Here is a 27,564-nt window from a genome sequence, read left to right as displayed (position 1 = left end):
TGCTTTCCTATAGTGCATACCAAATATATTATGCATTGTGTGACAAATGCCTTCCTTATTTTTTGGATACAAACAGGGTTGGAATTTCATAGCATGAGCTATGAGGGGATATGTTTGATTTTTTTCTGCTCAGCTTTTCCTGAACATTTGTGATTTTAGGTATCTCAATGATACCCCTCAGTTTTCTGTCTTCCATATGTTCTCTTCTTATGTGTATTTCCATGCCACACATGGAAACTGCTTTGCACATCTGACAGTTATTCTTGTTCTTTGTCAATACCTTTTCTATATTTATTTGAATAGAGGGAGAAGGATTGTTCACGAACAGAACACCGCACCTTTCTGGAATATCATGCTGTGTTGTACACTTCAGCTGTTTCCTAGTAACTCAAAATAATCTGCAGACATTTTCTGCTCTCTGCTGCACGTTGAACTGGTATTCAACTCCTATAAAACTGTCCACTTGTTACTGAGTAATTACTGTCTAGCAACTTGTTACTGAGTAATGGTTGTCACATTGCAGCATACTATTTTATGTATATATTATGGAGTACTTCATTTCAGGTGCATTATTTTGCCCTTAGCACAATAGAATTTAGCTTATCATTTTATCATCCAGTCACTCAATATTACAAGATTCTCCTGTTAGCCATTACGGATTGTGCTGTGTCGATATATTGCCTGATTTTAAAATTAGTATGAAACTTGCAAGCAAGTCCAAGTGTAGAAAGCTGAAGCAGTGAAGGCAAATATGTGTGCATGTAAACATAAAGAGGACAGAAACAAGTGAAAAGTTTCCTATCTGCTCTGTAAATTATGTTACAGCTATGGATTCTTTCTTCAGAATATCTGAGTGACGTTTAAATGATATTTTTTTGTCCTACAGGAGTCAAAAGAAAATACCAAAGTAATTTGTAAGCGCTGCAAGACAATGCTGGGAGAAAGAGTTTCATCAGGTATGAGATGTCCAAACAAAACTAGACTTGACTGCATCAGCCATTGAACACTGGAGGTTAAAAGCACTGAAGGAATGTAGTTTATAAATAAGGTGCAATGATGATTCCTGTGTGTTCTCGTTCTGTTCTGGAGCAGATGAGGTTGTTGCTTCCAGTGTTAGACCTTGACAGTGACTTTCAGCAGGAATTTTCATTATCCTTGTTTTTGTGGAAGATTCAATGCATGATTCCAGTTTACTAGGAATCTAGGTAAAAATAGAGACTTGAGACATTACACGTTTCTTGTTTTCCTGTTGGTTTTACAGAATAAGTGAAAGGTAACTTCAGAACTTGATCAACACAGCTACAGGCTGAAGATTGGTAACAGCCTGGTTTTGTGGGAAGGAAGCCTCTTCAAAGAAATGGGTTATATCTCATCCTCATCCGATGATGAGCTGCTGGGATTGTTGGTTTAAAAGCTGTAATTATATTGGATCAGCGGGGTTTACTTGAAGTGGTGTAAAGAGGAGTGTCTGGTTGTTTTTAAAATTCACCTCTTAACGGAAGGGAAGCAATGATAAGACTGTTATCATCAGGGTTCATTCTTTCATTCTCCCTCTCTTCTACTGCTAGTCAATGGGAGCCTGCCTCAGTTCAGAGATCTGATGAATATAAAAACTTCTCAGAAAGTGCAAAGCCCATACAAGAAATGTCATAAGGAAAGACAAGACAGAAGGTCTTCTGTTACAGAATGTTCTGATTGTCCTGTATGGGGGTCTGACCAATACAGGCTTTAATGAACCTAAATTTAAGGTACAATGTTTGAAAGCTCAAAAAGCAAGATGTGACTTTGGGAGAAGAGTTCTGGGAAAAGAGCATGAATAACAAGGTCATGAGTAATAGATCAGTGGGAGTAGGGAAAGGCAAGCACTATAGACGTGCAGGGATTTGCTATGGACTCTGCACATGGCTGAGGTTAGATAGGATATCCATTGTTTTGACCATGTTTCTTCAGTAATGCAGGAAATTTCTGTAAGAGTTCAGAAAACAAAAGAGACATGTAGCTAGAGACTCTAAATAATAGGAGATAAGACAGAGAGCAACGACACGTCCCAACTGATTTGACTACCATGACGTTCTCCCATTTGTTGTTTTCCGACAGCAGATTGTATAGATTCTCAGTGTAGTTTACCATTACAGGTCATACAAAGAATGCAAACAAGCCTTATTTATCTTAGTCTTAAGGTGGCTAAATTGTCAGTGCTACAATACTACATTTAGAAACCCACTATTCCCTGGGACACCTTAACGTGAGTTCTGACAGCGCCACAGAGGCCTAATGTGAATTTTAACTGCGCCACAGAGGCCTGCAGGGCCCAGTCTGGAATTGCTCACCCTCAATCAATCCAAATATAAATCATGTCCTCGCTCTCTAAGAAATTCTGCAACAGAGATGTATAGTGCAAGTCTAGGCAGTACCATCTCTGTGAAGAGAACTAGAGAGCAAACTTGACTGTCTGCTTTGGTGCTTCCTCATGAGCAGGTATCAGTGTCTTGAAGATAAAGCAGGATTAGAGCAGTGTAGCTGTGGAGACCAGATCCAGCTTTGAGATTCCCCCATGGGCTATTCCTTCCCCCAACTCTATCCACATATAATTGTATGATTTTTTCTTGGGAAATCACAGCTTCTATCTCTCTGCAAGCAAAGATCTCCTGAGTTCCCAATACCCTTGTAGCAGTAGCACCAAATCCTTGCTCAGGGTAATGGCTGAGGGACTAGAGAGATTGAACTGTCTTTTCCTCCTGTCTCCAAGAACTCACATAGCATGGAGCAGACTTAATTAAATTTAGAGATAAAATATAATTTCCTAACAGTGAAGATAATTTGGAAAGTGCAGTATTTACCTGGAGAAGGGATGGGATTACCAAGACTTTGGGAGGTTTAAAACAGATTAAGTGTCTTCCTGAAATGTTTGCTTTTATCCAGTTTTAATGGTATGTGTGGACTGAGATCAGATAAAACCCTTCCATCCTTGAAACTTGTGGACCAAATGAATCTTCCAGTTGCTCACATGCTGAGGCTTAGTAGAGTGATTTTATTACTCTTAACCTGTTTTGCTGGCCCTCTGGTTAGGCTGTATTTGCAGCATAGACCCAGATCTTCAGTATGATCATCTTTGACCTGACTTCATTGATGAAGATTAAATTATGTCCTCAAACACTTTCATTTAGTGTTAAAAGCTGTCTTAGTGGAGCTTTTGGTGAACAGTTACATTGAAATTCAGAATGTATGCAGTGTTAACGTTGAGTGAGTGTGATTTTTGGAAAGAAGTTCCATTCTGTTCTTTGAGCAAAGGAGAAAATTATTCCCCTGTGTGAGCTGTTATTAAAACTGTCTCTAGTGATTCACTGCAGCATTACTAAGCAGCAGAGGGTACTAAAATACTTATGTAAGCTATGCTGATCTCAGTGCTTTAGGAAAGTTCTTTCAATTCATCTTTCAGGTTTGGCTTGAGCTGTTGCTTGTTTGGTTTCAAGATGATTGTTCCCAGCATTAAACAAAGATCAATATAAATGAGAAATTGCTTATCTCGTAATTAGCTTGGAGCAGTTTTTTTCAGGCAGTGTAGGTTTTTTGTTATGGTTGCTTCTACTCCTACAAACCCAAGCATAATATGATTGTCTGCTGCGCCTCTTAATTGACTACTGAACAAATGTTTAATTAGTACAGTGATATGGTGACTTACAGTCTAATAAGTTAGTTATTCTGTTATAGTTAAAATGTTCTTGTCATTTTAGATACTATTAAATATTATGTCACTGAGGTGAATATTCAACCAGCTGAGGGAAGTTTCAGTCCAACACCAAGGTAACAAAATAATCAGATAATTTACTCAAGTATATCTTTTAGAAAGGATGCTAGAAATGCTCTAATGTTTTAGTTTCTTGAATAATTGCATATAATAACAGAGTGCAATTTTATGTAATCATCACAGGATTAGGTATTGTAAAGGCAAAGTAGCCTGAATTCACTCATGTACAGTTTTGTTTGCTCATCTTTGTGATGCAGGAGATTGTGTATAATTTGTCACAATGTTTCACTATTCAGGTGATAAACCAAAATAAACCACTTTTTTATCTTGAACTATCTAAGTTTGCACAGTGTCAGCTGACTAACTATGGAAACAGAAGTTTATGTCATGTAAAGTTACATTGAGTAAAGCTTGAAATGTTTAACTGGAAGTGAGACTTCTGAATTTTCAAGTAACTCAGTTTGAGTTTAAAACTAAGATGAAACAGAACTTGATCTAGCTACCTGGTGTCATGTACAAAGGTTTAATCACAGTACTTTCTTTTTGGAAATTATATTTGAAATATGTGCATAGTTCTGAACTTTGTGCTCATATGTGTAAAATATAATGGGGAAAAGCTTCTATTCAGCATTTGACAATTTGTGTTAGCCAAAATAAAGAATGTGAAGCAATTTAGAATCCTCACCTATTAAAAAATTCCTGTTGCAGGAAATAAAAAGTTCTCTGGTTTTGAGTGAGAGGACAATAAAGAATCCCCATCTTTCAGTAAAATGTGATTGTTGGATGTAGTGGAATTGAAGTATGACTTACTCATTTACCTGTGGCACATAGATATGAATGACTCTCTGTATAGTTATAAAAACATATGATATGTGGTTAATTCTTAAACAGGTCTCAGTTTATACAGAGCATGGTTGCTCAGTGTCTTTTGGAATTATCCTCTGCTAAAAGTACATTTAGATTCACCATAAAAGGAGATAATGGAAAAACCTATATTCTGGTAAGTTTTTAAGTCTTTGTCTTGCTGAAGAAGGTTAACTCATGTATCACAGTTCCTAAAATATATTATTTATGCTGTTCATTATTGTGTGTTTTAAAAACTAACAAATTCTTGAAGTGGTTCTGAGGTACATTTGTTCAAGTAAGAATATCCCTGACTTTTTCATCTAATTAGATGTGTACATAGAAATTTTATTGATACAGTAATGAGAGTACTACAGATGCACCATAATAACACTATTTTGTATCCAGAAAATATGGAAAGCTTAAGTTTTAATTTTTTAATATTTATTTCACCTTCTTGCTCCAGCGCTTCTTTTCTTTAATCACCAGAAGTGAATCAAATTGTGTAGCATCTTTCACAAGCATTGTCTCAAGTCAGCAGGGACTATTAATGTAGTCAGTACATTGCATTGGGAAGTGAAGTGCAAACAAAAATAAAATTGCCTATTAAACTTAATGTTCTAATGCTGTTAAACTTGGTTAAGCTTGATATTTAGATGGTGACAGCTAGATTCCTCAAACTTTTAAGATGGATAGGGGTTACCTTAATACTGTACACTTATTATAAGCAAGGATGTTTCCTTTTATTCCTGAGCTTAATATGGGTATAGAATTTGTATTTTATAGTTTACAGAAATAATTCATAGACACAAAGAAATACGTGATAAGAGATTCTTGCCCTGTATAAACTTAGAAATGCACGTTCTTGAGGCAATGTAATTACATAAACTGTTTTATATATGCACTGTCCAAGTTTTATGATTTTGGAACATCCAGATGCTGGGGAAAGTTGTATCTGTTGTTTTAAATAAATTTTAGTGCCAAGACAACATTTGTACAACCACTGAGAAATATGTCTTCAGTGATAATAAAATGAAAGTTTCTTGAGCAGACCCATGATTATATCTTGTCTAATTGAGGGGTCATTAAAAATCATTGTGATTTTTCCCTTGTAGCATATCTGTTCCCAAGTTATGTAAAATTCTGGTGCTTATGTCTAGTAGCTTAGATACAGCAAACTGGTTAATTTTTAACAGAAAAAATGCTTTATTTAGTAGATTGCCATTACTCTTAGCTCTGAGCTGCATTTTTGCCAATATATTGATTAGAGGAGCTGGCTGAATTAGATAGGGACTGGCTTCGGGTTAGCATCTCTTCCTTTATATTGGTTAATTGTTAGTTTTTTGCAGGTGTTTTTAGTATTTAACCTCAGACAGTCCTTACTCCTGTCCCAACTGGGGTTCTGGCTACTGTATACGCATCAATGCCTGTTCTGTAGTCATGGGTTAAGTCTTAGAGGTCAGAGGCCTTGTGGACACAGGTGTAACTTAAGCTCTGTTTTATCAATGCTTGTCAAAAGCTAAACAGTAAAATGTGGGTGCTTGAGTCTGTGAGCACACAGCCAAGTTACACAAGTAGTCTCATCCCTGATGCATCATGAATCAGCTGTCCCACTTGTTTGTTTTGATAATGAGCCAAAGATTCTAGTTCACAGTGTTTGTGTTTACCTATGTGAATACACACAGCTTAGACTGTGTATGTGATAACTAAGGTTAAGGTATCTCACAAGTATGTTTTATATTTTTTTTAAATAACAAGTAATATATATACTTATTTTCCTCATTTCCTCTGTATGTGTCACTTAACATTACCAATTATGTTATTTGCACATATCATAATATGAGTTTCCATTTTTTAAGTTACACGTATTCTGTTGTTTAAGCTACATGCTTCTTATGTTGCTTTTTAAAAATTTTAAAGGATATCAATAAAAAAAAGTTTCTTTGTTTCAGGGTAAAAAAAGTGGTATATAAGGATACCCTTATTTGTTGTAACTGCATCTGTGCCCTCTTCACATTCATGAATCACTTGCCTCCTCACTTTGCTCCGCTGTTGAAGGGTTCCCTGCCTTGTAGTTGTATGACTTAAAAGCTCATAATTAAAGGAGGACAGCAAACAGATAGTGAGATGGGAGAACACAAACCAAACAGTACATTATAGGTCAGCATAGCAGCATCTCAGTAGATACCTGCTTTTTTCTGTATTGTAAATAAAGTGGAGCTTTGAAAGCAGTAAATAAGTAGTGTTCTGGATGGATACAGGGAATTCATCTCATGGATGGGATCAAGACCCAAAAAAGATTACAACTGTGAAAATCAAAAAATGCACAGTGGTTTGGGCTCTTTGAACACTGTCTCCAGTCTGTCAGTATTGAAGGAAGGAATGATGGAGTGGCATTAGACTGTAAAGTGTTTTGAAAGTAAGGCAGCTTGTATTTCAGGAGCGAGCAGAGAAGGATTGGGACAATATCCCAAGAAAATTAATATGTAACAAAATGGGAGAGAGCTGTCAGTCTGATTATTGTCCCTGTCATGAAGGGCATGAGCAGAATCGATTTTCATTTGTTAAGATTGGAGATGGGGTGGACCTTGCAGTGGTCAAGTAGTGAGATAATGAGAACCTTGCTGAGACAGCTACCCAGCTCTTTTAGAGAGCTTTATTCTTCGTGAAATACATGGAAACCACATCTTCACCTGAACATTCTTAATGTGAGAACAAAATATCTGTAATGACAGATGTTTGCAATTAGTGACCTGTGTAATTGTGAAAGTAATGGTAATGTCTGCAATAACTAAGAAAGAAGGAAAGGAAAGGAAGGAAAATTAAAACATTTGAGGTTTTTTTAACTCGTGTTAAATTCAAATTGATGCCTAATTGTCCACCAATTGATGCTGGAGACTCTGGCTGAGATATAGGGAAACTGATCACAGAATCTAAATTGTGGTATTTCAGCTGTTTGGTTCAAGTCCCTTGAAGTATAACTGGCGTAGATTTGTTGCAGCTTTTCTCCAAAAAACATATTTTAAGTCTCTTGACAAAATTTTTTGAAACCAAAGGAAAACCATGAAAAGAAGACTAACAACCCCCCAAATACTTTTTTTTGCTGATTCCGTCGTTTCAGAAAAGGTCATCAATAGCATTGTGAATGAATTCTACCCTTTATGTATGTATTTTTCTGTAAAGGATCTTTTCTTACTGGAGGTAATGTGGAAGGAATTTGATAGTGCAAGCTCTGCTGTACAAAGATGTAGAAAGAAAGGAAAGATTGCACATTTTGAGTAACATAGTTGAAAGCTCAAAAAATGAACCTGTTAGCCAGAAATACATGTATAAAATTCTTAGTCAACACACAAAGTCTGGCTGAGCAGTTGTTCACTTATCAAAAACAAGATCAAAAAAATAATTCATATGTGAAGAAAAGAATGAAAATACTTCCTGAAGAAGTAACTGTAGTTCAGAAGTAGATTTTGGTCATGGCTGGGCATCTGTCTACCCCCCGAGATTCATTCGCTTTCTCTGTATTGTGTGCTAAATTATTAATACAAATCTGTTGGATTGCTCTTGAGACAAAGTCATTCATACATGTTCTAGAACATGATTGCAAGATGCCACATGTAGCACTTGGTGTATATAAAAGTGCTTTTCAAATGGACTAAGTTACAAATGAAATGCTTTGGTTGCTTCTCTCCACAGCAGATTGCAGAGGGCTTCTCTGAGCAGACAGATATTGCTACATTGTTCCTATGTCTAGTTTGAAGGCTATTCCTCTTCTGAAAAGCGCCCCTGGAAGCTCCTTTCACCCAGAATTGTTAGAAATTTCAAAAGAAAGAAACTCTATTCAGTTTGTCTTGGCACTGGCCTGTGTTTCTGCACCATTTTCTTCCAACAGCTCTTCAGCACTTGGCTTTAAGCACCTTGTGTAATGGTCCTAGCTAATGAGGTATATTTTGCAGTTTAGGCTATAAATGTGTACAGTGAATTACCAGAGCAAAACTGATGAACAACCACTTGCAGAGCCAAGTGCAGTTGCTTGTCATCATTCATGTGCATATGTTAAAGTGATTCTCCTCCTCCTATCCCCTCCCAAGATATCTTTATCAATATATCTCATTCCTTCTTTATGAAGCTTCTGCTGTAATGTTCTGAGCCTTGGGCTCTGATAAATTGTTACTGTCACATTCAATTACAACATATACTATGTGTCCTGTTAATGACTGCTGTCTCCCTCCACAGGGGATATCATGTGTCTGCTACCTAACATCATGTAACTGGTTTTACTTGAAGCTGATTAGATCATGAGAAGCAGAAGATTGCTCTCTAGTGAGCAACACTGTATAAATCCCATTTCCTATGATAAATATTTCATATATAAACATTTCATAGAGGAGCCAGATTTGTAAAAATTGATTTCCATTGTTAAGTTGGATCATCACTTCACTACTGCAGGCTGTGAATTAAGGAAAATCCTGACTTACTTGTATGGTGTTTAGCAGGAAAGCCCTGGATCCAAGTCAGAACACTGATACCAAATCACACGGAGATTAAATAAGATCCATAATGGGATGAAAAAAGTTTAGATTTTTTAAAACTCTCCCCAATAAATGTTTGTCAAATTGCTGTGAGCAAATGGTGCTGCTGAAGAATGCAGACCCATTATGAAATTTGGTATTTATTTTCTAAGTGAGGGTCTGCTGCAGCTGTTTGTAGATTTCAGCATAACTTTTAGACCATGTTAATTGTTGTCTTTTTCCTTGCATGAATTATTAGCTCCATAGAGTCATAACTACCATGCTTTTTCTAAAAAGCCTCAATTTTCTGCATTTCAGTAGGCTGTCTTTCAGTTCCCTGTCTTTAGCCCTCAACACCATATGCTTGACTAATGCCTAAAAAATTATGAAATTGGAGAAATAATATTTACTTTGGACTATTTCTTTTGTTCCTACTAAAGGGAATGTGCTACTGTCACAAAAAGAAGCAGCTTCAGAATAATCATCTTAAGAATGACTGATAAATCAGTATTGTATTACCCCTTTTTTTCTCCACTAGAACCTGTGCTGACTGTGCTGACTAATAAAATATCAATTTATGTCTGTTAATACTTTGTTAGAAACTTTGTAAGAATGTGGCTTTAGTATCAGCTGATTTAGGGTCAGGGTAAATTAGCAAAATGAAGTGTATGTAAACTACAGTAAACTAAATTATTTTTCATTTATAGATATGGCTTTTAAATTCTGACACGTTGCTGGTAGAGTCTTTAGGAAGTTCCTCCTCCCATAATGATTTTACACTGTTTGGAGATATCGTCGCACCTAGCTCTGGACCAGTGGGAACCTGGAATGCTGTCAAAGTCCTTTACCAGCCATGCATTCAATGCAGAAATAAGGAGTAAGTAAAGTCTTTTTTGAACCCAGATTCTGGTATTCATTTGCTTTGCATCAGTATTTCTTTCATGTTCTTTGGACAGTTTGTTGATCTGAGATATAATCCTCTTTGCATATTTCTTAAAATATTTCTTTAAGCAAAGTGCCAGAGGAATGATATTTGGGTTCTGTTACAGCCAGAGAGAATCTGGTTGTTAGATTGCATTGTAATATCAAAATATAGCCCAAAGAGTTTGTTGTTTCTAAGGGCACATGACTTAGGTATTAGTGTTTAAATTTAATTTGCTTTCAGCCCAGTGATGATATTTTAAAAAGAAGCAGGGCCCTGAGAGAAGGGAAAAGAGAAGAGGTGAAGAAGGTAGTTAAGTACAGTGTCATAAAAAAGTTTTTCTTTGATACGTCTGAGTGTACTGGAGCCCTCATGAAGGAAGCATTTGATTTCAGCAAGCTTTGGATTTGACATTATGAAAAACATACGCTGCCTAATATGTTAAAACCTTTATCCATTGGAGAGCCAAGATAAGAGCATGTTGATTAAGCAGTAGGTCCAATGTTTGCAAGTGATGAAGTATGATTTAAGCATAATTTACTGCTTTCTTTGTGCAGTGATAGAAAAGAAAGCATCGATTCTGTGTAAGCCACACTTATAGTGTGATTTGTTGTTGTTGTTTTTTCTTTAAACTTTGGAAACTAGGTGAAAGATTTAAATCAGTATGGGTGAAGACATTCGCTCCAGATTCAGTCAGTACACAAATAATGTATAGCCCAAGACCTCATAAAAGTACAACAGAAATGTTTTCACAGACAATCAAATGTGTATATGAATTTAATATTTTTGTAAGAGAAACATACACCTTACAGGAGTGTGTGATTCATTGTAGTGTGTTTATCCTGGATGTTGCCAAGTGTATTCTTTTTATATTTCAAGCAGATGCAATATTGAATAGAGGAAATAAACTCTGATGAATGGAGAGAATGCGAAATACTAATATTTAGAGAAAAGGTCATTCGACATGGTTAATGTTAGTCATGTAAGGGAAAATGCTATTTTTATTGATGTAATAACTTCAGAAGATGGGTTTGGAAACACTTATGATCTAAACATTATTTAGGGTTCCAAAATGCATGCAAAAGTATTATCATTTGAACGGCTTATTCTGAGAATGGAAGATATTTTGTGAGAATCTGTCTAAAATGAGGGATATTTCACTTACTACTCTTATGTCTTACAGAAGTGTAACTTACAGTTTTGCTTTTCAAGTTTCATTTCTTTATCACTGAGAAAACTTAAAATTGTCTTAACACACATTCATCTACTCTGACATGTTATTGAGATAAAAGTCATCTACTTAGTCATTTTGCTAGTATTCACAAATGCTTTTCTTGAATGGAGTTCTCAGGGGGATTATATTCAGTTCGATTTCTACAGATAGACTTGTGAGAAATCACTTTTTTTCAACTTTTTTTTCTGCTCTGCTACTTTGTATTTATCTTTGGGATTTTTTAGTGAGCATAAGGGACAACTGAGGTTTTAATTCTTCTCTGGTAGTAATTGGTAATTTCTCTATTCAGTTCCTGGACAAGTGAAATAATGGAAGTGAAAGTGTAGAGGATTCTTTTTAAGCTTCAGAAACCAAACTGTGGGTTTAGTGTTGTTTTTTCCATTTTTATATTTCTAGGAAAGAGCAGTAAAAAGGACATTGGCAGTTCAGTCTGTTTCCACTAATTCATTTATCAGCTGGCCTCAAGTACCACCTGAATCTATAAAATCAGACTGAAGTCTTTCTGTATTGAACAGGAATGTAAACACAGCATAAGCAAAAATATAAGACCCAGTATGATTTATTTGATTTCATATGTTTGCATTTAGAACTCAAATATTATTTTAAGAATTCTGAACAAAATGTCTGATTTCTTAATTAGTGCAAGTTCCAAAACTTTCAGATGCCCACATTCTGATCAAATTCGTAGCACTTACCTTGCTTGCTTCTGCACATACACCTACCTTTGGAATAATGAAACGGTTTCAGAGCCCATGGCCTGCTTCCCATAAGAGGGGAATAACCAAAGGACACCTCCAGAATAGAAATGGATCAACAGGAAATCTGCATGTGACCCAAACCCCAGCAGACCCCAGTAGCTGCAAGGGATAAATGTGCACTCTGGCATCCTGTTTTATGTCAGAGGGTCTCTTCAGTTGCTCTGAGTCCCTGGGTGCACTTGCGCACAGTGCTCCGAGTCCCTCTGTCCACTTCTGGTAGGGCCAGAATCTGGTCTGTGTGATGGAAGGGGAAGTGCCTTTCTTGTGGATGCTGCAGAGTCTGTGCTGGTTAGCTGGGCTGTAGGCTAAAGCAGATTAAAGTTAACTAGAAGTAAAAGTATTGTTTTTAACATCTAAATAATAATGTAATCACATATTTGTAAAACATGGGTGAAGAAATGAAACAAAATCTGTACTTATACTTACTGTGAGATGAATACATGGTTCCATTGTAGCAGTTGAGGTCTTGGGCTTTATGAAATTCTTCCTTGGCAAATGCTGTTGTTGCTAAAGAGAGTCTGACTGATATTGCCTAATAATTCAGATTCAGGCACCCTTTCCTGGGGATACACTTGGATATTTTTCTTGAGGGGAATGTAGTAGCTTTTGAATGTGATCTTCATTTCAAGCTTTTGAGGTGTCAGAAGGAATTTATTGTCTCACTTGAGAACTCATTTTATCCCTCCTTTTTACCGAGCTCAGTTTTACAATTCTTTGTAATTAACTTAATGCTTATTTCTCTTCCTTGGATACAGAACTGGTTTTCCCTTAAACTAGAAATTATGTCCTGTGAACAGCACTGCTTCATTGAGCAACAGAACTCTCTTTCCTCCAGTAAAATCGCTGGCATATCTATCACTGTACCTTACATTCAGTATTGCTCTAAATGTTAATAATGCAAAGGAAACAAACATTCAAGTAGGATAAATGTCCATGGTCCTTTACTGGCTGCTGAGTGGTAATTACCCATTTGGAGTGATCACTGTTTAGGAGTGGCAGATCCTGAAGTCTTTTCTGACAAAGCTGTGGTCTGAGTTAGGCTGAGCACTGCTGTGAATGTAACTACCCATTTTGTGGCCTCAACAATACGCTGATTTCATGTCAGATTTGTTGATCTGTGTTGATCATCAGCTCCTTTCCAGGTAGATTGCAGTCTAATAAGCAGCGTTCCTCTTTGTTTTTGTGTAGGTGTCCTTTACCAAATTACATTCTAATTTTGTTCATAATTTTTTTCTTTCTTGTTTGTGGCTGTTTTTGTTCTCAATATGTGTCCTGCTGATGGCCTTTCCCAGCTCGGTGTTGTCTGTGGAAGGAAGAAGCATCTCTCTTCTTCCTGTCTCTGGGAGGGCAACTGACATATGGGATAGGAACCAACTGTGAAGATTTCATGTGGAGACTCTTTCCATATACCTTTATTTTGGCAAGGAATTCTTAACAGTTGTGCTGTGGGTATTTTCTGTATATTAGGCTGCTTTGCTTGATGACGTTAAGTAACTTTAAAGGCATTGTGAACTTTAAATAGGGTTAAGTATATCCAGACATGCTATTTATTGTAGTTCTTGTAATTTCTCCTTAGAGCTGTATATCACTGATCTTCCTGAGGGTAGCCTTTAAGTGTTGTAGTGATTTCTATCTTACTCCTTCAGCACTGAAACAGGGCAGGGTGTGTTATGTGTGATAACAGAATTTCTGGGTAAGTCTGTCTGCAGTTAGGCTTTTAGCCCTTGAGGGAGCTTAATGACAGTTTTTCTACAGCAAATTTGTTGAAACTGCATGAAAAAAGTATCTTATAAATGTGTTTGAGTTCCATTAGAGAAGGATACATCATGCATTTTCTGCTACGTCCTTTATGGATCATGGGCTTGTGATTATGTTGATTCCCTCCACTTTGCTCTCCACAAGCTACTTTTCTCCACCTACAAATCTGCTGTGCAGACAGAAGAGGTCTTCCTTTCAAGTAGCAGGTTCTTGGCAAATAACACCTTATGCAAACAGCCTTAGCTGCTGGGAGTGATAATAGTAAATACTGCTGAAGTGAGAGTGTTGTAAAAATGTATGAAGAAAATTGAAAATGCGGTTACATGGCAATTTGACCATAACTTGATCTCAGAAAATATATGTGAAGGTACAGGGGGAGGAAAATTGCACTTTTCCCTTTAGAGTAGAGTGCTAGGCAAAGCTTTGTCAAAAGGTCATTGATAGCTTTTTGTATCTCATATGCATCTAGAGTCCCTCTGAATAGTTTACAGCTTTTGCAGAAACCTTTTCCCATGTAAAAATTTGCTGCTTATAATTTGGGACTTGAAAAATTACTTCCAGAAATTGTTCATTTTATTAGCTTTAGAGGGACAGGAATTAACTGGAAAATTGAGTTTGTGGCTGAAAACCTGGAGGGTTTGAGTCCTAGCGCTTTTATTACAGTCCATATCTAGTTAGCTGTTTATGAAGCTGTTATTGATGTATTCCAGAATGTTGTTTATTTCTCCCAAGAATGGCTTTCATTCTGTATATGACTCTAGAGTAATTCACTTCTCATAAAAACATCAAACTGTGTCCTAGTTCACTGATTTTTTGATCATCTGAGATTTTGTAGTTTTTCAGTGACTCTTGCCTGTAGGAAACACATGGGATCGCACAGATCAATAATTGATTGACTGAGGAGTGACCAGTGTCTCTCTGGTTTGTGCTCTCTGTAAGCTGATTTCCCTGTCTGGAATAATTAAAAGAGTGGATGTGATTGTAATGGAACATGAAGAATCTGGTTTGTTTCAAGGTTTTTTTTCTGTTCCCTTGAATTATTTCATGGTATCAAGTTATGAGAACTGACACCATGGGTGGGATGAGTAGCCTTAGAAGAGATACCTGAACAGTAAGGCAAAAAATTTTAAAAGATACAGCCTGATGCCAATCAGGGTTTTGGGACAGGAAGGAAAAGAATACTTCTCAGATTTTGATAGATATGTGCAAGCTATAAGCCTCATGAAAATCTGATACTTAGGCAGCAGACTGCTCTTCAGTACTGTTAACATCCTTTCCCACCTCTTGGAAAAAAGTATATGCAACTTTTAAGTATAACTTTCAGGAGATATATCCTGACTTTCTTGTTTCTTGAAACTACACCTGCCATGTACAGCAAGCAGCCTTTTATGGCAGTTACTTAGGAACTTAGTTCTTAGCACCTAAACACAGATCTGATATATCTTTCTGCTCTTCAGAGCAGTTGTATTTTTGGTATCTAATCTTTGCTATTTAAAATGGTCTTAGAAGTACTAATTGAAGTAGAAAAAACTTGGAATAAACTTTTTGTCTACTGAATAAATTCTTACATTTTTGTTCAAAAATTTTGCTCATTTTATCATTCTAGCTGAGTTTTTTGCTTAGGTTGCTTTTTTTGGTCATCTTTTGAAATTTCATGTTGAAGTCAGAGGTGGAAGGATTGTGACTGTTTTTTAAAATGGGACTTGCTGTCCCAAATCATTTATCCTTTTGTTGATAATCTGACTGATAGCCTGCTCTTCTTCTTGTGTATTGTGAAAGATGAAAGTATTAGTACTTGTCTTGCAGCTTTTGTTCTCTGCATTAAAAGTGTTAAATGCTATCTACAGAATAATTGGCAATGTAAAAATAGGAAATTGACTGTAAGGGCTATTGCTTAACTACTTATGGTCTAATTTTTTTAAGAAAAAAATAGATAAATATGCCTTAAAATCTCTGATCACAAATATGCTTTTGATTCAGGATTAGCGATTCTGTAATATGGTAAAACAAAAAATAAATTTCAGGCTTATACTTTTTTTCCATATTCTTCATATTTATTTGTGAAACACTGCAATTCAGGTAAGCACAATTTTGGTAGTTTTCATATGTCTTTGGCTCATCTTGCTGTAGTTCAGCTCTTTGAGGAATCTTAGGATTGGCAATAAGAGAAATGTCAAGTTGGGTGGCAAAAAAATTAAAAGCAGCAAGACTATCTGAAACTACTTTAAAATGTGTTGTCAGAAACAGCTGCATTACTGGGTAGTTAATAACACTGGCAGGATGATAGGAATGACATAAATGCCATTCTGGGTCAGAGCACTTCAGCATGTAGTTCTGTATCATCCCTCCAACATCCAGAAATGCTCTTCAGAGTAGCATGTGAGCACTTTCTTGTAGTGCTCAGCTCTGTAGTTGTTTAAAGGATATCAGAAGATACAGCCCTGCCCTTTACTGTCTGTTCTTTCATCTTTTGATTATCTGTTTGAATAAATACTTTTTGTCCTTCTAGAGCTCTCTGTCTCCACAATCAAGGGACAAGTTGCAGAAGTTCACTACTGATGTGTAGTACTCTTTTAACCTCCCATGAAATGATGTCCTGCTATATTTTGGGTGGGGATTAGCAAACCACAATTCAGAATTCTCACCAGCTAAATGGACATGGAGATCCTAAACTGCAGCATGCAGTGTTCTTGCTGATTACAGTTAGGGGCTAGACTTACTTGCTGGAAGGAAATCAATGTCACATTTACTCAAGTCTTACTACGTATATTTATATCTCTCATTTTGCTTTCCTTGTAACACTGCTTTATTTAAAGCCAGCCTAAATACGATAGTGCTGATCCATTGAGGGTTATTCTATAATCATACATCAAACATAGCAGATTTCCACTTGGATGCTTGCAGTTTGTTTCTCACAGACTTCTAAAGACTGTTGGGTTCGCTTGGGAGCTGTAAGTACTCAACTCCTGTAATGCCTTTAAAATGACGGGGTCTATTTGAGCAGGCAGGAATCAAATAATGACCCAAAAGTGAAAAAGCAAATCTTATAAAAAACTTACTGGACAGAAGGCTGACATGAACTACTTAAACCTCAAAATTTGATTTATTTATTGGATTTTAGGATCTTGGCCTGTTTTAAATTAATTAGCATTTGTTGTTTCTGATGTATTTCTCCATTACATGCTGTGTAAACTAACAATACTCAGTGATTTAAGCTGCCAATTTTACTTGAGATATTTTTAAATTGGTAATGCTAAAGCAAATTGGGAGTATATGAGACCAAAGAAGAAAGGCTTATTTATAAAATTGGTCAGGATACCTCCATTTTTGTGTGTGGAGCAACAATGAGATATTGCTGCTGGTTGCCTGTTTTGAGTGCTGTAGAATCAAAACAGAACAAGCAATTCTTATGCTGGCTCCTCTGAATACTGGCCTTAAGCTATAAATTAAATTATTTGTATAATTAATAAACATAATAAGTGATACCTTTCACTGAATCACAGAGTGAGTAATGTTGGAAGGCACCACTGTGGGGCCATCTGGTCCAACCTCCCTGCTCATGCAGGGTCATCCTAGACCATATGGCACAGAATTGAATCCAGATGGTTCTTGAATATCTTCAGTGAGGGAGACTCCACAACTGCTCTGGGCTATGTGTTCCAATACACAGTCACTTGCACAGTAAAAAAAGTTCTTCCTCATACTTAGGTGGAACTTGTGCATCAGTTTCTGCCCATTGCTTCTTGCCCTATTGCTTGGCACCACTGAGAAGGGCCTGGCTCCAACCTCTGACACCCTCTCTTTAGATACTGACAGACATTGATGAGGTCTCCTCTCAGTTGTCCCTTCTCCAGACTGTACAGGCTCAGTTCCCTCCGCCTTTCCTTGTAAGAGAGATGCTTCAGTCACCTCACCAACTTTATTTTCCACTGGACCTGCTCCAGGAGCTCCATGTCTCTTGTACTGGGAAGCCCAGAATTGGACTCCAGATGTGGCCTCACCAAAGCTGAGTAGAGGGGCAGGATCACCTCCCTTGACCTGTTGGCTATGCTCTTCGTAATGTACCCCAGGATACCACTGTCCTTCTTGGCCACAAAGGACAACTGACTCATAGACAGCTTGTTCTCCGCTAGGACCCCCAGGTCCATCTCACAGTGAGTTGGTCCCTAGCCTGTAGTGGAGCCAGGGGTTAGTCTTCTCCAGGTGCAGGACCCTGCACTTGCCTTTGTTGAATTTCAGAATATTCTGCTCTGCCTCTCTCTCCACTCTGTTGAGGTCCTTCTGAGGGGCTGCGGAGCCCTCTGGAGTAGCAGCCACTCCTCCAGCTTTGTTGTCAGTAAACTTGCTGAGGAGGCCTCCTCTCATCCAAGTCATGGAGGAATAAGTTAAACAATTCTGGGCCTACTACTGAACCTTGGAGAACATCACTAGTGACAGGCCTCCAACTAGACCCTGTGCCACTAGTGCCGACCCTCTGGGATCTGTCCTTCATTCAGTTGTGAATCCATCTCACCATATGTGGGCATGAATGTTTGAGGAAGATGTGGAGGAGATCTGACTGGAAAGCTAGGAAGGGTTGTTCCAGGGAATAAAGTTGTGCAGAAGTTTAGAGCTTCAGCCAAGTAATTTCCAAAAGACTGGACTATTAGATCTACTCAAAAAAGAGATGTTGGATTGACCATGCCTGTTTTCCCATGTGTGGCCATGAGAGTAACAGCCCAGTAACTGTTATTGCAGGGAGGTGAGTATTTTAACTTAAAATATCTAGTTTAGTTTTCTACCTCTGTCACTCACCTGCCAGAAGACTTTCAAAATCACCTTCAACATATCTCTTCTGCTCTCTGGAAGCAATTTGGAGTGACACCTGTAAGGCCCCAAAAACTTGCTTGACAAGACTCTTAAAAGGGCTTACAGTTTTTTATGTACTCTGATGCACAGGAAGAATACTGACAAGATATTCTGAAGAGGTCAAGACTGTAAAAAAATTTTACTGGCAACTTTGGAAAATTGGAGAACTTCGACAAAAATATAGAGCAACATTCAATTAACATAGAAGTAACTTCCCAAAGCATTAACTTAGCAAACTCCAATCCCATCCAATTTTATGTTACTCAAAATTATGAGAAGGAATTAGCAGAAGAAAGAGAAAGACAGACAGAAAAGGACAAGTATGGCTACCACTCCTGGTTCCAGCAGGTTTCAGCTGATAGAAATTCCAAGAAGAGGTAGGGTCAAGATGTGCTCACTGCATGTCCTGGCTCAGATACCCTTTGGCTTTCCTGTCTCCCCCAGGTGGGACTTCTGGTCATTTGGCCACCCTGGGGCTAGAATGTGGCTCCAGAGGCAAGTGTGGAGTATTGGCTCTGGTGTCCCAGGATTGGCAGCCTCTGCAGGGCTGGGATAGAGGCCTGGCAATGTGTAGGGCAGGGCGTCACCTCCTGAAAGGTCAAGACCTGACCTGCCCCTTCCCACACATGTAAGCCTGAAATGTTTTGGGCCAGCAATCCTTTCAGTCTCAGAACATCTTTGCATAGAGAGCCACACTGGCGTCACAGTCTTGATTGGACTGTAATTTTCAACCATCTGTTAATTATCAAGTGTGGGTTTATTTCTTTACCTATGGTGTGTTGTCCTATATCTGAAGTCCATGCTAATTAACTTTATATACAAAAGGTTTATAGCAGTCTCATTTTCAGCTGTTGCATCTCCTGTTTAAACAAGATCATCTACTCAAAGACTTCTCATTGAGCTGGTGTCTATTACACAGTTTTTCCATGCCTACTTCAGTGCCTTTTATCAAAAATCTGTTTTAGTCTATCTGTAACATCAATTCCTGCATCAGCATTGACTTGGTTTAAATGTAGATTTAAGTATTCCATCTAAATCGCCTTTCTGTTCCTTTTTTTCTTCTGCTCTTGCTCATGTCCAGACCTCGGCTGCCAGGCTGCATGCCTCCCTTATCCTCTATCTTGTGCTTCTAAGCTGAGACTTAGCTTTCCCTTTTTCTTGACCCATAAAATTTTAAGAAAGCTCATAAAACTAAAGAGGCAAACCAATCTGCATTCACTAATCTCACCGTGTCAATGTGTATGTGTGTGGTGCAGCCCCCACAGTGCTCTCACAAGGGTGGTGTGTGGCCTTGTGTGATTCCTCCTGCTGTGCCTTGTGTCTGCAGCTGGACAGCAGGACTCTGGACAGCTCTGTCTAAGAGCTGCCAGGGCTCCATCAGCATCAGCCAGGATTAAACAGGCACTGTTAAATAAATCTCTGCTGTAGCAGAAGGGGGAAAGCTTCAGAATAGTTGAAAGGGAAAACTTGGGAAATAGCTCTGAGGAGAGGAGGTGTTAAAACTAGGGACAGTTTTGGGAAGGGTGGAGGGGTTATTTATGGAAGAGTATTTCCCTGTGCTGTGGAAAACTGACAGACATGTGAGGACACATACTGGCAGAGGACATGGAAAAGGGGCTTGTGGAAAGTTAAGTCTTTCCAAATATGCAGTCGGTCTGGCTGTGAGTTTCCAAAGTGAGCTGTGGGATGTAGTAAAATATGTAAAAAATCTATACTGGTTTAGGATTTTGACTTAACTTGAAGGATTTTTTTTAGGAGAGGAAGCTGTGCTCTTGACTGCTGGTTATATTTATTTAGGATTTAATTGCTTGTTAAATTTGACTTCTAGCCACATCTGATACTTCAATTTTGTGCTACCTGCATAGAGTGAGCTTCTGTACAATTTTTGCGAGAGGTATAATTTTTTTCTGGAGAGGGAAAATGATGATAAAAATAAACTCTTCTATTAAATATGTGGTTTCAGTGTGAAAGGGAAAATATGACATATATGAAATTCTAACTTTAGTCATTAAGTTTTTGTTTGGCAATGGTTTAGATTGAATAAATAGAAAGAATAAATTTTGCTGTCGGCAAATTCAGGATCAATTCAGGATCAAACTTCTATTATTTGTGGTGTTCCTTGCTTTGCTATGGGTAATTGCATCTTGAAATACTGAATTTCCTTCTCTTCTGAAGTCAGTACATCAGGAAAAAAAAACAACTTCAAAGCATCAAGCTGAGAGATTTTTGTGAACAGTGATTACAGCATTTTTTTGTACAGCAGGATAACTTCTCCCTTTGGATTCAGACATAATGTTCTGGAGTGCCTGGTATTTGTGAATATTTCTATATGGAATATCAACAGTGCTGTGGAAGAGATTTAATTTTACCCAAAGGTTTAAAAATCAGAGGCCAGAAAACATTTTTGTCTTTATATTGTTCTGAAAATCCATTTCAACTTTAGAAATAGCCCCCTGCTTGGTATAACAGGACTTAAAAAGGAAATTAAAGTTTATGGAGCATGTATAAATCTTCATGTGGCACAGCTGGTAGGAATAACGTCTGTAAGAACACCCAGGCAAGTGCTTTATACTGTGGCTAGGGAACTTAAAGCTTTATGTACAGGGTAACAGTAGTGCCTCTCATCATACAGACCATTGGTTCATTCAACTTTGATTTAATTTGATTTTTTTTTTTAGTTAAATAATTTCTCCGTCACTTGCCTGGTTTGTTGTTCTGACAAAACCAGTGTTACTATTTGTGGCTGTTTTACACTGCATGCACACCTGTTTCAGTGCTATTAGGGCAGGGTATCAAAGACATTGTCCCTCTGGTACCAGTGACAGTGTTGAGGCTGCTGACTGATGTGACGGTGGCAGTGAGCTCCTGTTAGGGCTATATTTTCTACTTAGTTCTTCATTCCTGTGGTTTGTGGTTAGAGCCTTACTTGGGTACCGTGGTATGACCATTGGTAACAAAGCAAGGGGATACCACATTGCTAACTGGGTTTGCTGCTGCCTCCTTGCCACTCTCCCTGCATGGCCTAGGTGGGAAACTCAGTCTTGCAGAAGCCAACTCATCTTTTTAGTCATGGTCTTAGGTGAGGTTACTGCACCAACTGTTTGCCTTGCTTTTGCAGCACAGACATCTGAGCCACTTGACAGTCAAGTCCTCAGCTCCTGAAGTTTAGAGCATATGGTGGAAAGTAAATTGTTGCCAATTTTGGATTGCTTAAAAACACTGCACATTGAACCATGGCAGTTTAGGAAATGAGTGATGGTGAGCTGTTCAGGTGTCCAGGCAGGGTCAACTGCTGAGACCAATAACTTCATCAGCTATCTCACCCCTGCTCATCCATCAGGTCACTGAGCACCAAAACTGAGTGGTGCAAGTACCTCACAGTGCACAGAAATAGCAAGTTACACCAGCTTTACAGCATTTAAACATTGGTTCTGAATGTCTTCTTTTTTTCACCTGTAACTGCCTTACTTAATAAACCCATGCTGATTTATCATAGTTGCATCTATCAATCCATTTCTAATGACTAGATGTGTGAATTTCAACAGTCCCTTCCCTAAGGCCGCATTAGTCAGTATAAACTCAGACTGATATGTAGAGCAATTTTTTTTTTCCAAACGCAAAAGAAAGTGTAAAAAAATTTATGATGTTGCTTTAATAAGGCCCACTGAGATTTGGGATTATATATCTAAACCCTTATTGAAGACAAAAGCTTTCCTATGTTTAGTCATGCAAAGCAAAGCTGCTCTTCAGACACCACTTTAAAAATGAAGAGAATTTGATAAACATAGAATTGAAATCATAGAGAAAGGTATGAGGGATCTTCCCTCTGAATTCCTTTACTGCAAAGCCACAGTTACTATTAACAAATACAAAATGCAAATTGGAGTGCCAGCAGCTCTTGAATTTTAAGACCATTTCACTGTATTAGGAACCAGCAGGGGAAATCCTTAGCATTGTTAGAAGAAAACTACTTGCAATACTGAAGAAAAAGTAAAAGATGGAAGATAGATGTCATTCCCTAGCAGGAGGATTATTTCTCCTGTACGTTAATCTGCTTTCTTAGTCTCACTCTTCAGCACCCAAGTCTCTAGTCTTTCTCTAATTTTTACTCAGGTATGCCACTGTTGGGGCCTCAGTTTAGCATCCCTCTACTTCATTTTCCTGGGAAACTCTAGAAGGAAAATTAAGTGGAATGTATTTAATGAGATATTTTATGTTCAACTCTATTTTTTTTTTTTAGTAATTAGGAAATTAAATTGTTTCCACAGGCTTGGAAATGAAAAATCTGATGTAATATTAGGGCATTTAATTAAATTATAAAAATGGAACCTCATAATTTTAGGAATGATATTTTATAGGAGGCCACAGTGCAGCTGGCAGAAAGTTTTAAGTTCCATACTTTCAAAGCACCAGAGTTGCTCTAGACATTTTCACTCCTTTTGTAAACCTGAGCAATCTGTCTATCCAGAAACTTAAGTGCATTCTTTGTCTCTCTCAAGAAACTAGGCATTCTCCTTTTGTAAAGGTTATAGATTGATAAGTATGTACACTATTCCATTCAGCCTTCCTTTGGGTAAATTTCTGCTATTCTAATTTTCAGAGTTTGCTGTGAAAGTATTTAGATTCGCTGACAGTCCATACAGGGCATTCTGTAGGTAACAGAGCTGCACAGTCCCAGACAACCTTGAAGAAAAAAATAAAGCCTGAATGTGGCTGGGGATGGTCTTTAAGCAGCATCTGCATGTATTTTTACACTGTGTAGATCCAACAGGAATATGTAATCTCTCCTGTGCCCCAGATAATGATATTTTGTTTCAATAAGTGATGGGGAAATTGTCTTGGAATGCCCTTGTATTCACCTTGCTTAAATGTAGAATGATTCAGTCAGGATACAAAGTTCTGCTTTTAAGGATGCAGAGTTAGTAAATCTTGAAATCTGATGAAGCACCAAACCATTATTGTCCGTCTCTTGAATTGTTTTGCTACTGTGAGGTCTTCTTTTGCTGTTTCTGCAGCATCTGTGAGAGTTGAGATTTTGATAAGAATGAGAATTGCAGTTGAGCACATGTGACATAGCTGCTGCTGCTTTGTAGGTATTTCAGTCAGTCACCAATTTGGAAATAATCTGGTAGCTGTTTTGGGCAAGCAAACCAGGTATTTTTGTACTGACTTCAGTAATGTCACAGTGGATGAAGGAGGACTTCAAACAAATGAAAAGTCAATCACAGATGAAACTAGAAGCTTAAATAACTCAAAATAATTCTTGACATTGTATTTGTGAGGCTTAGAGTTGTTATAAGAGATCAGGAATAGTAAGTATATGTTTTTTAAAATCTTGAACATTGTATATAAATTTATTTTATAATAGATATACTGATAAAATTCCTTGCTAAGGTACTGCAGCTTGGTTCACTGCCCTTGTTTTCATTATGAGAATTTCTACTTCTCTTTGAAAGCTAAATTATCTTTACAGTCTCCAGCTTCATTTTTTTTATCCTCTTGCTCTTAGAATAATTTGCTCACTTGAGAAGTTATTGAGTGAACTGAAGTGAATTAAAGGGCATTTCAAATTGCATAGGTCTTAAGCATCTGACCCTCAATGGGTCTGGGCATATTGATCATGAGTTTTTTTGGAACCTTTTGTACTGAACTAGTTCAAAAATTTAATTCTTGTATTTGGTGTGCCTTGCCACTGTTTAGAATGATGGTTTTGGATTTTTTGATTGCCTCTTTATCAACCTTTCACATTTTACATGGTGAAAAATAATTCTCAGATACTGGACATAGCATTTGTACACAGGGAAATTTTCTGTGAAGTGAAGGGCCCTTGTATTTGTGATAGGATAGCTGACACCCCATTTTTTATGTTCACTAATGTAACACCTCATTTTGATGATTTTTAAATAAAGATTATAGTTCCATAGAGAGATGTAAAGGCACTTTCAGGAGAGTAGTGTTATTGAAAACATCGGGGCATTCAAAAGTTTAGACAAGCCAATATTTCTGGAAAAGACATTTATGTCTTCCTCCTGAGTCTCCTGTTTTATGACTGGAGTTTCCAACCTTGAGAGAGGAAAGAGGGAGGAAAGAGTCTGTAAAATCATTCCTGTGTGAGAGTTTTGTGGGAATGTAGCCCAGGACACAGCAAAGATATTTTGAGTTTTCTCTGGTCCTTCTACTTAGTGTCATGATACCTGGAGGGGCTGAGACAGCCTGTTGTCTCAGCCTTCAGGTGGGAACCTCAGCTGCACACAGGGAATGCTGGCTATTGTGCAGACAGTGAGGAGAAGGTGCTCTACATTTATGACCCATCACTAGAGTCCCTTGATAGGATTCTGTGAGTTCTTGAGGTTGGTTTATGGAAAAAAAACACCAAGGCAAAAATGTTTCTTTTCTCTCTGGGAAAATGAAGTGTTTGTGACAGTACTTGGACTTGGTAGTGTTAGGTTAACAGCGGTACTGTGTGATCTTAGAGATCTTTTGCAATCTAAATGATTCTGTGATTTCATATTTTCTGTCTGTCCTGCTGGTTACCTCCACCTTCCTTCTGCCCTGACTTTCAAGCACATCTGCTTTATTTGGACAATTTTGGAGATAAACCTTCTGGATTATACTTTTCCCACAATATCGGTAAAACAAGTGTTCATCTAGGGGAATGCATTGTCAATGCCCTTGATGAGAAAAACTATAGGTTGATAAGGACAGTTGCAAGAGTCCCATGAGCAGGCTTTCCTAAAATTGAATGAATCTTTTAAGGGTGAGCTGTCTGGAATTACTTTGCTTTTACTAGAGTAATATATTGATGTCAGCAGTGCCCTGAAGGAGCTTTTACACAGTACTTTGTTTTTCTACAGCTCTGCTACGCACTTGCACCCTTCAGGAAATGAGTGTTATTAGAAGAGGTGTACATGCATTTGCCAGGGCAAGTGGCCTTTGTTTACCCTTATACACACAACCAAAGTGTTGAAAGGTTAAAAAAAAAAAAAAGAAAAAAAGTGATATAACCTGAGAACTCAAGTACTTTGTACATGCTGGGAATAGAGGCTTTTTAGTTTGATGGTTTTACTGTTCACATTTGATATTCCCTGCAAGTAAGATGGCACCAGTCAGGTTGTTAGCATAGGTTAGCACACTGCTGTGTCCTCTACATCCATCCCAAGCACAATGGTCTACAGTTATTGTCACACATCAGGGAAGTTATGAGCCATCTGTTCTAATTTAGAGTAAGATGCATCTGTGAAGGAATCAAGAGGTGCTTAAGGTGAAGAAAAGTATTTTAAGAAGCATTCAAAGCTATCCCTTCCTTCTGAGTTGTATAGGCATATTCAAGAAAATTGCATTGTAGAGTCATAGTACGACTGTTGCTACTGCCATCCTCCACTATGGTGATTTATCAGCAGTGATCTGGCTGCAGGAATCTGATCTTTATTGTTTTCAGAAAAGTTACTTTAATTTTTTCCACCTGGGATGCAGTAAGACATGAAAAAAAAAAAAAAATGAAGCTTAAGGCCTTAACACAACCATGAAGGTGAAGAAGCTTATTCTAAAGCATTGGCCATGCAGGTTTTATGAGAGTAATTTGCCTCTCATTTTAGTGGGACCACATTGCTTTGCTGCTGAGAAGTCAGCAATTGCATTGTACTTTGGAGCTGCACCAGCATTTCTGCCTAGTGTGTACGTTGAAGAGCAGTCAGAGCAGACTGTAGGCAATGCTCAGCAAAAGCTAAACTCCTGTGCTTTTCTTGGTTTTGTAGGAGAACTAAATTAACGTGCATTCTACTCTTGCACCCAGATAGGCAAAAATTAGATAGGAATTTTTAAAAAGTAGTTGAAAAAATATATATTGTGACAGAATTCACTGTCTACCGTGTTTTCTTCCTGTTATGTCTAGATATGTTTGATATCACAAGCCCAGCAGGAACTGTTTTCTCCATGAGCTTGTATCCTTCAGTCAGATGCTCCAAAGAAACTTCACTTTAAATGATGAAAATTTGGAGCAGTTTTCTGCTTTTACAGGTTTAGTTTTTGCAGAAAGCTGTTGATTTGTAGATGAATGAAGAAAGAATTCTTCTATCCATAGACATTTGTTGCTGTGGGTTGACTCTGTGGATAGATCTACTGCTGCTATAGCTTTATGGACTGTGGTTTTGCTGGTAGAGCATATTCTGGGACATACCTGGCAGGTTTGGGGTTTTATATCCAAGGCCAGTTTCCATGAAATTAAAATCACTTTTACTCTTCATTCTTTAATGAGCCTATGTCTGTTTATCTGGTGCTGAAATTAAACAAAGATGGTAATGTCTTAATTGTACTCACAGACTATTTCTATATAGTTTGAGTATTGCTGGGGATTTTAAATTTAGTACATTTGCAAGTGTTTGTGGTCCCACGTACCTAGGTGATCCATTGAACATAAGCTTTAGACATTGTTGCTTGATTTAGGTTTTCATACATTCATTTTAGATCCTATGAATCTTCAAATTACAGGTTCCAGAATAGATGAACACCTGCTAATCCTTCTGTGATGTTTAAGCTTTATTTCAGTGATTCCTGCAGCTGAAATTCTGTTTTGTCTTCAACAGAGACTGTACAGTTGGTGCTGTTTTGCAATGGAATGAAAATATTTTATGGGTGATAAGAGTTTGTAGCTTAAAATTAATGCTTTTGAAATTGCATAGCAGCCAGATGGAGGAGGGAAGGCAATGTAGAAAAGCAGTTGGTGAACACCCAAAAATCTTTAGTCTGGAGAACTATGTTGGGCATTTAATTTGAAATTACATACTCCAAGGCAAAGTTACTCCTGGACAGGATTAAAATGTCAAGATTTATTGTTATGCAAAAAGTTGCAGTATGTTGAGATACTTTTCAGAGGAATAATCTTGTAAACAACTTTGTCTGTCTTGGAACAGTATGCTAACACACTTATTTGGTTTTCTGATTTTACT

The 27,564-nt window shown here is 37.7% G+C and overlaps 1 protein-coding gene across 4 annotated transcripts in view; it reads left to right on the top strand.

Annotated features, from left to right (window-relative positions):
- The window catches only part of UBE3D (ubiquitin protein ligase E3D), an 80,097-nt gene that overhangs the window by 11,183 nt on the left and 41,350 nt on the right, over positions 1–27,564 (top strand). For 3 of the 4 annotated variants that reach the window (XM_066315080.1, XM_066315079.1, XM_066315078.1), the window contains exons 5-8: positions 887–956; positions 3,735–3,804; positions 4,640–4,748; positions 9,807–9,976. In XM_066315080.1, coding sequence (XP_066171177.1) covers positions 887–956; positions 3,735–3,804; positions 4,640–4,748; positions 9,807–9,976 — 419 coding nt within the window. Of the gene's footprint in view, positions 1–886; positions 957–3,734; positions 3,805–4,639; positions 4,749–9,806; positions 9,977–13,305; positions 14,470–27,564 lie in introns of those variants that run through there. The other variant, XM_066315081.1, reaches the window with a different exon arrangement.

This window comes from Sylvia atricapilla, chromosome 3 (genome assembly GCF_009819655.1).
Source record: "Sylvia atricapilla isolate bSylAtr1 chromosome 3, bSylAtr1.pri, whole genome shotgun sequence".
NCBI classification, from domain to species: domain Eukaryota; kingdom Metazoa; phylum Chordata; class Aves; order Passeriformes; family Sylviidae; genus Sylvia; species Sylvia atricapilla.
This window is presented reverse-complemented; position numbering and strand designations above follow the sequence as displayed.